At 46.7% G+C, this 12728-nt stretch overlaps 1 protein-coding gene across 1 annotated transcript in view; it reads left to right on the top strand.

Moving 5' to 3' along the window:
• heatr5b (HEAT repeat containing 5B) overlaps nucleotides 1-12728 on the top strand; it is a 128057-nt gene that overhangs the window by 25507 nt on the left and 89822 nt on the right. Inside the window, exons 7-9 of the mRNA XM_072498484.1 lie at nucleotides 936-1093; nucleotides 1918-2167; nucleotides 6678-6830. Coding sequence (XP_072354585.1) covers nucleotides 936-1093; nucleotides 1918-2167; nucleotides 6678-6830 — 561 coding nt within the window. The remainder of the gene's footprint in view (nucleotides 1-935; nucleotides 1094-1917; nucleotides 2168-6677; nucleotides 6831-12728) is intronic.

Raw genomic sequence — 12728 nt, 5'->3', positions numbered from 1 at the left:
GTCATTTCTACTCTGACTTGCACATGGCACCGGTAGTAATCCTGAGATCACTACCTTTGAGGTCCGATTTCTTAACTTCCTTCCTAGCTCCCTGTATTCTGCTTTTAGGACCTCATCCCTTTTTTTACTTATGTTGATTGTACCGCTGTATACCACGACACTGGCTGTTCACCCTCCGTCCCTCCAGAATGTCCTGTACCCGCTCCGAGACATCTTTGACCCTAGCACCAGGGAGGCAACATACTATCCTGGAGTGTTGTTTGCGGCCACAGAAACGCCTGTCTATTCCCCTTACAATTGAATCCCCTATAACTATTGCACTGTCACACTTATCACCCCTCCCCTCTGCAGCAGAACCAACCGTGGTGCCACGAATTTGGCTGTTTTCCCCTGAGAGGCCATTCCCCTCAACAGTATCCAAAGTGGTATATCTGTTCTGCAGGGGAATGGCCACAGGAGATTCCTGCACTACCTGCCTCACCCTCTTCCTCTGTCTGGTGGTCACCCATTCCCTTCCTGCCTGCGGAGTCTGAGCCTGCGGTGTGACCACCTCGCTATACGTGCTATCCACAATGCTCTCCGACTTACGGATGCTCCACAGTGTCTCCAGCCACCGCTCCAGCTCTGAAATGTGAGCTTCCAGGAGCTGTAACTGGAGACACTGACTGCACACATGCTGACCCTGGGGACTGGAACTGTCCCCAGCCTGCCACATGGAGCAAGAGGAGCAGACCACGCCTTGGAGCTGTCCTGCCATGATTTATTAATGACTATCTAATATTTATGGGCACTAATTTTGGCCTTCTCCACAAGTGGAAACATCGCTTCTACAATCTGGATCCGTTCACCCCTCAACCCTAGTTTTTCTTGAGAAAAGAAGCCCAGTTTATTCAGTCTTTCCTGCTAGTTTTTACATATATTTTTAATTGTCACAGTGATGCGGCAGAATGTGAAGCGTGCCAACCTAGAGGAGGTGTTGGAGTTGTTGGCAACAGGATTCCTGCGTGGAGGTTCAGGATTCTTACGGAGTGGAGGAGAGATGCTGAAAGGTGGCGGGTCTGTGAGCCGAGAAGTGCGAGTTGGCGTAACGCAAGTGAGTACCTTGAGCTCTCACCCTAAATTCTGCAGTATCACCCCATAGGAAATCATCAACATGCATCATAAGATGGCTAAAAGTTTTCCTTTATGATACCAATAAAAGTTAAGTTGAACTCAACCTATTTTCGGCAAAACAGACCTCACTGAAAAATACCGTACCTTACAAGCATCATTCAGGCGGCAGACATAATTGTTCCGTTTTCAGAGTTTTTCTTATGCAACTGTTGCATCTTTGGGCAGTTTCAGAAACACTTCTCTCAAAGATATCGCTCTACAAAAAAGTGGCCTTTATGTCGATTGATCTTCAGTGTTCAGAATATGTGGCCAAAAGAGCTGAACAGGATTACCTTTCCAGCTTTGGGCGAGTCCACTCTAACATCTGTATCACCCAGTCACTCTTCAAAACCAACTAACCTCGCAAGTCCAATCTGCAATGACCAGCAGGAAATCCCTCTAAATGGAGCCTCAGTGGAGAGAAACTCCCCGAGGCCAAAAAATATTGCAAAGTGCCACTGGATAGCGGGGTGCTTCTCGGGCTGCAGCCGCTGAGAAACACCCCGCTAAACGCGCTGTTAACTTGAGTCTGCTGAATCGCACCCTTTACCTCTGGCCTCCTGTTCCAATATCACAATAGTGATAGCCACTATTGGCTTTGCAGCTGCCCGACATAGCTGGAGAGATTAACATGGCAGAAGCAGTGGTTTTGTAATAGACTTCAGTGACAATGGGAAATTATTAGCACCGGGGACAAGTAAGGGTGTGTGCTATCTTTGCGACACTTCATTTACAGAGCTTTTTTTTGTATTCTCTCTGTTTCAGGCGTATGTTGTTTTTGTCACCACACTTGGGGGACAGTGGCTGGAGCGTAACTTTGCGACATTCCTTACCCATGTACTGGAGCTCATCTCCCATCCCCGGGCCACGCAAAGTCATGTAGAAGCGGTGTACTCTCGGCGTTGTGTCTCATTCATTCTTCGGGCGACTGTGGGCAGCATCCTCGGCGAGAAGGCTCAGATTGCAGCTGCGAAGGAAGTTTGCCAGGCAATTGCCAAACAGATGAAGACAGTGGGTAAGAGGAAATCTTTGATAGACCTTTATTGGCTTTAGCGATGTATCCCTGTCTGTGAAAGATGAACTCATCATGGATGTAGAATCATCACACTGGCTCTTTAAAAGAGCTATTCAAGTCGTCCCATTCCCCTTACTCTTTCCCCATAGCCCTGCAAATGTTTCTAATTTGCTAAGTAATTTAATGTGATGATATGTACACACCTAATTCTCTATCTCAACTGTGCACTGCTACATGAAGTTGCTTCTCCAGTATCATGAAGTGGATTTGGACCCTGCTGAGATCTTCATAAATTCATACAGCAGAGAAAGAGGCCATTTGGCCCATGTTCTGCCCGTGCTCACTCCTGTTGCGCAATTATTCCCACTTCCCCCTGCCCTTACCCCTGAATTATTCCTTTTCATATTCATTCCGTTATTGTCACAGTTCTTCCTTCCACAAGCTGGAGAGAGAGCTGAAAAGATTTACTTGGCCACATCTGTGACCTTCGAATGGTGCGCTAACCTTTCATAAGCCTCGAGATGAGATCTCAGCTGGAATCCAGCAATTTAATTCCCAAAGCAGCCTGTTAGCCACCAGACGTGCGGGCAGCTATCCAGCTTATTTTCCCATCTCTAGCAATTCGTCACCAATTCAGGGCAGAGAGTTTTAGACCTGTTTTGCAGACAATTTTAGACCTGTCTTCAGTCATCTTTTGCTGTGAGTGAATTTTCTCCAGGACTATGATTGACTTTGTCATTCCAAATCTCATGAGGAATGTTATAAAAATTTTAAGCTGTTTCTCTATCCCATAATCTCTGTTTCTCTTTTTGCCTCTCAAACTATCTTGGCAGCTCTATAGCATGTCTCTGTTTGCCTCACTCTCTGTCCCAGTCCCTGTCTCACTTTCTGTCCCAGTCTCAATTTGCCTTAATCTCGATTTCCCAATTATTAAAGTACTGCAGTGTTGGGCACCAATCTATGGGAAGAATTTTGAGGCTTTAGTGATTATACATTGCCGATTTCCCACAATAACATCCATTTTTTCAAAATATATTTTTACGGGATGTGGGCTTCGCTGACTAGGCCAGCATTTGTTGCCCATCCCTAATTGCCCTTGAGAAGGTGGTGGTGAGCTGCATTCTTGAACCGCTGCAGTACACTCACTGTGCTGTTAAGGAGGGAGTTCCAGGATTTTGCCACAGCGACAGTGAAGGAACGGTGATATATTTCCAAGTCAGGATAGTGAGTGACTTGGAAGGAAACTTGCAGGAGGTGGTGTTCCCATGTATCTGCTGCCCTTGTCCGTCTAGATGGTAGTGGTCGTGGGTTTGGAACGTGCTGCCTAAGGAACCTTGGTTGGTTCCTGCAGTGCATCTTGCTACTGTGCGTCAGTGGTGGAGGGAGTGAATGTTTGTGGAAGGGATGTAAATCAAGTGGGCTGCTTTGTCCTGGACCGTGTTGAGCTTCTTGAGTGTTGTTGGAGCTGCACTCATCCAGACAAGTGGAGAGTATTCCATTATACTCTTGACTTGTGCCTGAGAGGTCATGGACAAGCTTTGGGGAGTCAGGAGGTAAGTTACTCACCTCTGACCTGCTCTTGTCGCCACAGTATTTATATGCCTCGTCCAGTTCAGTTTGCGGTCAATGTTAACCCCAGGATGTTGACAGTGGTGGATTCAGTGATGGCAATGCCATTGGCTGTCAAGGGGAGATGGTTTGATTCTCTCTTACTGGAGATGGTCTTTGCCTGGCACTTGTGTGGTGTGAATGTTAATTGTCAGCCCAAGCCTGGATATTGTCCAGGTCTTGTTGCATCTGCACGTGGACTGCTTCAGTGTCTCAGTATTCACAAATGGTGCTAAACATCAGCGAACATCCCCACATCTGTTCTTATGTTGGAAGCAAGGTCATTGATGAAGCAGCTGAAGATGGTTGGGCCTAGGACATTACCATGAGAAACTACTGCAGTGACATCCTGAGATAACTGACCTCCAACAACCACAACCATCTTCCTTTGTGCTAGATATGACTCGAACCAGTGGAAAGTTTTCCCCCTGATTCCCATTGACTCCAGTTTTGCTAGAGCTCCTTGATACCATACTCAGTCAAATGCTGCCTTTATAGGGCAGCACAGTGGCGCAGTGGGTTAAACATGGGCAGTGGGTTAGCCCTGCTGCCACACGCCGCCGAGATCTCAGGTTCGATCCCGGCTCTGGGTGACTGTCCGTGTGAAGTTTGCACATTCTCCCCGTGTTTGCGTGAATTGGGAACTCTAAATTTTAAAAAGAAATGCTGCCTTGATGTCAAGGGCAGCCACTCTCCCCTCATCTCTGGAGTTCACCTCTTTATGCATGTTTGAACCAAGGCTGTAATGAGGTCAGGAGCTGAGTGACCCTGAATGACCCTAGCAGAACCCAAACTGAGCGTCAGTGAGCAGGTTATTGCAAAGTAAGTGCCGCTTGATAGCACTGCTGAGAGTAGACTGATAGGGCAGTAAATGGCCGTGTTAGATTTGTCCTGCTTTTTATAGCCTTTGCAGTATCCAGTGCCTTCAGCCATTTCTGCATATCACGTGGGAGAATTGAATTGACTGAAGATTGGCAGCTGTGATGCTGGGGGCCTCTGGAGGAGACCAAGATGGATCATCCACTCGGCACTTGTGGCTCCAGTGAGTTGTTTAATTGTCCACCACCATTCACGACTGGATGTAGCAGGACTGCAGAGCTTCGATCTGATTGTTGGCTTGGGGAATGCTTAGCTCTGTCCGTCACTTGCTGATTATTGGTTGGCATGTAAGTAGTTTTCTGTTATAGCTTCATCAGGTTGATACCTAATTTTTCGGTATGCCTGGTGCTGCTCCTGTCATGCCCTCCTACACTCTTTATTGAACCAGGATTGATCCCCTGGCTTGGTGGTCATGGTAGAGTGGGGGGATATGCCGGGCCATGAGGTTACAGATTGTGGTTGAGTACAATTGTGCTGCTGCTGATGGCCCACAGCGTCTCATGGATGCCCAGTCTTGAGTTGCTAAATCTGGTCTGCATCTATCCCATTTAGCGCAATGGTAGTGCTACACAACAATGGAGGGTATCTTCTATCTTCAATGTGAAGACGGGGCTTGGCCTCCTCAAGGAGTGAGTGGTGGTCACTCTTACTGATACAGGACTGGTGCATCTGCGGCAGGCAGGTTGGTGAGGATGGTGTCTAGAATGTTTTTCCCTCTTGTTTGTTCCCTCACCTGTTGTTCAGACCCAGCCTAGCAGCTATGTCAGTAGTGGTGCTACCGAATTACTCTTGGTGATAGACATTGAACTCTCTCACCCTGAGTACATTATGTGCCCTTGCCACCCTCAATCCTTCCTCCAAGTGGTGTTCAACATGGAGGAGTACTGATTCAACAGCTGACGGTGGACGGTGTGGTAATCAGCAGGGGTTTCCTTGCCCATGTTTAACCTGAAGCCATGAGACTTCTTGGAGTCCAGAGTCAATGTTGAAGACTCCCAGGGCAACTTCCTCCTGACTGTTTACAACTCTGCTGGTGGGACAGGACATACCCAGGGATGGTAATCATGGTGTCTGGGACATTGTACGGTAAGTCTGTGTCAGGTTGTTGCTTGACTAGTCTGTGAGACAGCTCTCTCAATTTTGGGACAATCCTCCAGATGTTAGTAAGGTGGACTTTGCAGGGGCAACAGGGCTAGGTTTGCCGTTGTCGGTTCCAGTGCATTGGTGGTCCATTTCAGAGTCAACCACATTGCTTTGGACCTGGAGTCGCAGCTAAGCCAGATTCCTATGAACATTAGAGAACCAGCTGGGATTTTTTACAACAATCAACAATGGTTTCACATTCGACTTTTATTTCCAGATATTTATTGGATTCAATATGAGATTCAATTTCCATCACTTGTCGTGGTGGGATTCGAACCTAGTTTGAACCCAGTCTCTGGATCACCAGTCCAGTGATAATACCACTAAGCTACCGCCTCTCATCTGGTATCAAGAAATGCAAACCTGAAGAAAGACACAAAATCGGGGCTTTTTTTTGTCGGAACAACTCCGATTACAGGAATGTGATAAGTGTTTGAAATCTCGGAGGAATGGATAGGCAAGACCCAAAGAAGCAGACTGTTTCCAGCAGTTGAGGGGTCGAGAGCAAGGGGCCAAATATACAAGATTAGACATGGGGATTGTAGAAAGGGGGGCTGGTAATTTCTTCCAGGAACTTGCGAGGCTGTGGAATTCACTTCCAGGGTTAATGGTTGGGGCAGGAACAATGTTGACATTAAAGGCTGCATTAGATAGCTGAAGGAAATGGGACTGAAAGGCGGTGTTCAGAATGATTTGCTCAAACAGAGTTTAAATAACAAAGGAATTCATTCCCCAATAATTTACTGTTATTAAAGCAAATCCAATTGGAATATACTAACTGAATCAAAAAATGTTTTTAAATTATGTATTTTATGTTCATGAGCACAAATATCTGGATAATGTGTTAATTATTTTGAGTCTTTTTTTTTGTTTATGGTAGAATCTGTGGTGAATGATGCCAACAATGACAAATCGGGAGCAGCTGATGTGTCTGCCAGTCAGCATGTGATGGTGTGTGCCCTGCAGGAACTTGGCAGCCTGGTACAAAGCCTGAGTGCCACTGCCTCTCCTCTTCTCCAGGAACCCGCCATTGGTAAGTGATCCAGCAGATGCTGTAAGAATTCAGACAGGTGGATTGGCGAAAACAGCAGCTTGCATTTATGAACAGCCTCTAATGTCCCAAGGCACTTCACCTCACCATGTGCCAAAGCTCTATCCAGCCAGTTCAATAAGGTGGAGGGTGACTACTGAGCAGAGTCACAGAGGCGGCTGCTGTACTTCTAGCAAAATAATAAAACATTTATTAAACAAGAAAAGATGAACTATGATACACTACTCCTTCACACCAACTGCCGTTACAGGTAGATACAGATTCGCCAGGCTAACACAAGTTACAAAATTTATTTAATACTCTAATATTCTCCGTAAGTACACAGCCCATGTAACCCAATGGGTGACCTGGTCAGACACCCCACACTCTAAAACCAAGTGGTAGATTCCACCCAAACAACTTCTCCGTATTTCTCATCAATTCCCTCGGACTCTTGTTTCACTATGAACCAACTGGTCTCAATGAAAAATCGATCATTCATGTTAAGCTCCGATGGTAATTCTTAAACAACGAGGCAGCGGGCCTTGACTTCTTTAGCTCCAAGTTTATTGTGTTTGGGAATCACTTCTCTGACAATACCTCAGTACCACCTGTATCCTCTTTATATTTGGTCAGTCTGTTAAATAATGAAAACCCCAATTTCAACTTAACTACTCGGGAACATTAACTCTTTCCTAACAATTCACACAAGGTTTTCCATTCTACGCTCTCAAAGTGTTGCCTTGGAATCTTTGATTGTCTTCACCAGGCATCCACCTCCAGGGTTGCAACCTTTTCTTCCAAGGTTCCTCTCCTCTGGATCGCCACGTGCATTCAAGATTTGTCTTTCACACAATCTCTCGGATACCAAGCTATGCCAGCAGAACACCACTGCTTCACAGGCCTCTGGTAAGGAATCACCAACTTTTAAGTCTCCATAGACCTTCTGGCTTTTCGCAAGCCTACAGTATTACAGACCTGCACTCTTCAAAGAACAAAGAAGAGTATAGCACAGGAACAGGCTCTCTGGCCCCTCCAAGCCTGCATTGATCATGATGGCCTGTCTAAACTAAAATCTTCTGCACTTCCGGGGTCCATATCTCTCTATTCCCATCGTATTCATCAAGATGCCTCTTAAACATCGCTGTCGTATCTGCTACCACCACCTCCCCGGCAGCGTGTTCTAGGCATCCCCGCCCATTGTGTAAAACATTTGCCTCGCACATCATCTCTAAACTTTCCCCCTTAAACCTGTGTTCCCGAGTAATTGACTTTTCCACCCTGGGAAAAAGTGTCTGACTACTAACTCTGGCCATGCCACTCAGAATTTTATAAACCTCTATCAATTCGTCCTTCAACTTCCATGATTCCAGTGAAAATATCCGCATTTATCCAACACCTCCTCATAGCTAATGCCCTCCATACCAGGCAACATCCGGGTAAACCTCTTCTGTACCCTCTCCAAAGCATCCACATCCCTCTGGGAGGGTGGCACCCAAAATTATACACAATATTCCAAATGTGGCATAACTAAGGTTTATTAATTAATCTTTATTATTGTCACAAGTAGGCTCACATTAACACTGCAATGAAGTTGCTGTGAAAATACTCTAGTCACCACACTCCGGCGCCTGTTCGGGTACACTGAGGGAGAATTCAGAATGTCCGATTCACCTAACAAGCAATCGTTCGAACTTGTGGGAGGAAACCGGAGCACCCGGAGGAAACCCATGCAGACACGGGAGAACGTGCAGACTGCACAGACAGTGACCCAAGCCGGGAATCAACCCCGAGTCCTTGACGCTGTGAAGCAACAGTGCTAACCACTGTGCTACCCACTAACTATACTATCAATTATGAATGCCTCACATTAATTCTCCCCTTAGCATTTTCTTTACGAAGGAGAACGAGGCCAGCTTCTCAATTTCTTCACGTAACTTCATCCAAGCCCAGATATCATCCTGGTAAACTGCCACTCTATTCTCTCCAGGAACATGACATCCTTCCTACAGTTTGATGACCAGAATTGTACACCGTACTGCAGCTGAGGTTGAATCAGAGCCTAGTAAGGGTTCAGTTCTTTGATTTTGTAGTCGGTGCTCCTATTTACTGAGCCAAGTCAACCAATTTATCAAGGGAGCACTCAGGGAGATACGGATTTGGTGTTTACTGTGTTGCTAACTTTTGGTTGGTTCAATTGGCTCTGTTTTATAACCTTTACTCTAGAGTCACCGGGTATCTTTATGATACCGCCACGAGGTTCAAGTTCAAGTAATGATCAATAACTCAACACAGCAATTAGTAAGATTCAAATCAAAGCACATTTATTACACACAGTAAATCACGACTCATGCATAAACTCTACTTTCTAGGCTATTTCTATAACTAACAGGCCTATACTTCGCTTCGGACTGGCCCACCAGGTCAGGGGAACAAATGGCCTTTCGTTTAGGTTCTGAGTCTGTGGGATTCAAAGGCTGGTATGGACTGGTAGCTAGGAGCGCCTATCACGTAGCGAACGTTGACTTGAGACTTATTTGCTTGGAGGCCGCTGGACAATTCGCTCTCAGGGGTTGCTTTGCGTTGCTGAGTGACCCTGTCAAGAAGGACGATTTAAACTTGGGGGCTTTACTTTATAGTCCCCAGGGGCTTCCCGCCCTTCGGGGCGGACCCCATACCTGGTTCCAAGTGATTGGACTACTTTCCAATCACTTGGTTCGATTTCTTCAATGCTGGAGCAGTTCCCTAATCGTTGGGCGGTCTTTAAGTGTCCGTTAACTTCTTTTGTGTTGGCTCTTGCTGGCGTTGAGGAGTCTGGCTTGGCTTTGTTTACCTTAAAATGTTTTGATTGTTCCCGGGGATCGCTCATTACTATGTAGATGGCTGCTACATTACTATGCAGATGGCTGCTTGTATCGATGCTGTCTGGGTTTCTGCAGAGTAATACACGGTAAACTTGCACCTGCTAGATTTTTGCCTGTGTTGGCTGAATTTCCCTTCAGCCTTTGCTGTTCTCCATTTTAAGTCGGGAAGTGGCCAACTCAGGTGGCTACAACTGTATGTAAACAATGTGAGATAATAATCAAATGATTGAGTTTAAATCCCCAGAAGAATCTCACAGTGCCGTGCTACAGATTTAGCACAGTGAGTAAAACAGGACCAATCAGGCCCTTGAGGAGCTTAAGGGAAGAGCAGTGAGGCTGATCAGAGCTGTCAGGAGTTACTTGGGAAGTTGAGATCTTGAACTCAATTATGTGACAAGGAGACAGATTCTATTCCCCCCCCCCCCCCCCTTTACTGCTGACATTCAATTTTCCTTGACAAAATCGATAAACGGCTGCCATCTCTGGGCAAACCCCTGAATTGGTCCCCTCAAGGCAAACCTAATTTTTTCCAGGCTGAGAAAGCCTGCCATGTCGCTGACCCACACTCCTGACTTCGGGGGCTCCGAGTCCCTCCATCCCAGCAAAATCTGTCTCCGGGGAACGAGGGAGAAGAAGGCCAGAACATCGGCCTCCCTCCACTCCTTGGCCCCCAGATCTCTGATACCCCAAATATTGCCAATTCTGGACTCTGAGTCACCTTCCCTTCAAGGACCTCTGACATAACGTCTGCAAATCCCTGCCAGATCCCCCTCAACATTGGCCACGCCCAGAACATATGTACATGATTCACCGGGCTTCCCCCACAGCGTCTGCACCTATCCTCCACTTCCTCATAAAACCTGCTCATCCGGGCGACCATCATGTGGGCCCTCTGAACCACCTTGAACTGGATCAGGCCAAGTCTGGCACAAGGCGAGGATGAATTAACTCTCTTCAAAGCCTTTTCCCATAATTCGATTTCCAACTCTCCGCCCAGCTACTCTTCACACTTCCTCTTCACCTCCCCGATAGGGACCCCTTCCCACTCCATCAACTCCTTATATATCCCTGAGACCCTCCCCTCCCCAACCCCTGTGTTTGACATCACCTTATCCTGTAGTCCCCTCAGGGGGAGGTGAGGAACGCTTGGAACCTGCCTCCGGTCAAAGTCCCGTATCTGCAGGTACCGAACCCGTTCCCACCCCGCAACTCAAACTCCTCCTCTAATGCCTCCAGGCTCGGAAAACACTCCTGAATGAAGAGATCCCCAAATCTCTCAATCCCTGCCCGCTGCCACATCCTAAAGCCCCCATCCAGCTCCCCCGGAACAAAATGATGATTGTCACAGATTGGTGACCACACTGTTGCCCCCTCCAATCCCGTGCGCTGCCTCCATTGTCCCCACACCCTCAGCTGCCACTACCACTGGGCTTGTGGAGTACTGAGCCGGTGAGAACAGCAGGGGCGCCGTCAATAAAGCCTCCAAACTCGCACCCTTACAGGATGCCGCCTCTACTCGCTCCCAAACCGACGCCTCCCTCATTACCCACTCCCTGGCCATCGCTATGTTGGCCGCCCAGTAATAATTAACTCAGGAGGGCCAAGCCCCTCTCCCCGCGACCCCGTTCCAGGAGTGCTTTCTTCAACCTCGGGGGGTTTTCCAGCCAGTAGACGGGTTCTTAATGGGACAGAGAAAGTGAGCTGGCAATGATTGGTTCAGATATGCTGAGTTAATAGAGCAGCAAGGTGCTGAATTGAGTTTTTGTTTTAAGGCAGACACCAGGAAGTGGATTTCCTTTAGGCAGAGAGGGTGAACAACTAAAGTAGGCTGTTGGGAAAGTGTTTGACGTCAGGTTTGATTTAAGAACCAACCAGACATTGCAGTGGGGAAATGGTAAGGCTGGTAGGCAGCAAGAATTCAATCAAAGCTAAAGGAATTTCTTCATCTTGGGATCTAGTGATATGTTTTGTTAAAACTGTGTATTTGTACGTATGTACATAAAGATAGCCATATGCCACACACACATTGCCACAGAAGGTTTATAGTTACCATGGTAGAACATGGACAAGACAAGACAAAAATAACAAGTAAGTCAATGGAGGTTTTCATTTGAATTTGTAAAAATTGTCATTAATTTGATTGTAATATTCCTAACCACTTAATTTGGTAAACCCTAGCTATTTTCAATATTGGCTCTATATGTAGCGCTTTTAACATAAAACATCACAAGGCTCTTCACAGGAACATTACCGTGTGGGCAGCACGGTAGCACAGTTGCTTCACAGCTCCAGGGTCCCAGGTTCGATTCCGGCTTGGGTCACTGTCTGTGCGGAGTCTGCACATCCTCCCCGTGTGTGCGTGGGTTTCCTCCGGGTGCTCCGGTTTCCTCCCACAGTCCAAAGATGTGCAGGTTAGGTGGATTGGCCATGATAAATTGCCCTTAGTGTACAGAAAGGTTGGGTGGGGTTACGGGGATAGGGTGGAGGCGTGGGCTTAAATGGGGTGCTCTTTCCCAGGGCCAATGCAGACTCGATGGGCCAAATAGCTTCCTTCTGCACTGTAAATTCTATGATTATCGAACCATGTATGACTCCAAGTCTCACAAGGAGAATATTTGGACGGGTGGTTCAGAGGTAAATTTCAGAGAGAGAATTAAAGGAGGAGAAAAAGACAAACTGGTTTGTCAGGAAAGAATTTCAGAGATAGGGGCCTAGGTAGCTGATATTTCAACAACCCATTGGATGGAACAAATCTGACAGTAAACAGGCTGATCCATGTTGGAAAATGAACTTCTGATTCGACTCTCTTCATGTGATTGATTTCAAATATTGTTTGCATTTTCCACACTGCAGCAAAAATATATCCTGCCACCTAATGGACTGAAGTTATACTGCTGATGGCGGTGCTACATCCCAATCACGCTTAATTTCTTTGTTCACTGTTAGCTTGGTGTGAGAGTTTGATCAGAATATAGAGAGGTTGCACAGAGTCAAATCCCAAAGGTTAATGTTCTGGCTTTAGAAAAGATGTGCTGAC

The sequence above is a fragment of the Scyliorhinus torazame genome, chromosome 4 (assembly GCF_047496885.1).
Source record: "Scyliorhinus torazame isolate Kashiwa2021f chromosome 4, sScyTor2.1, whole genome shotgun sequence".
NCBI lineage: Eukaryota > Metazoa > Chordata > Chondrichthyes > Carcharhiniformes > Scyliorhinidae > Scyliorhinus > Scyliorhinus torazame.
This window is presented reverse-complemented; position numbering and strand designations above follow the sequence as displayed.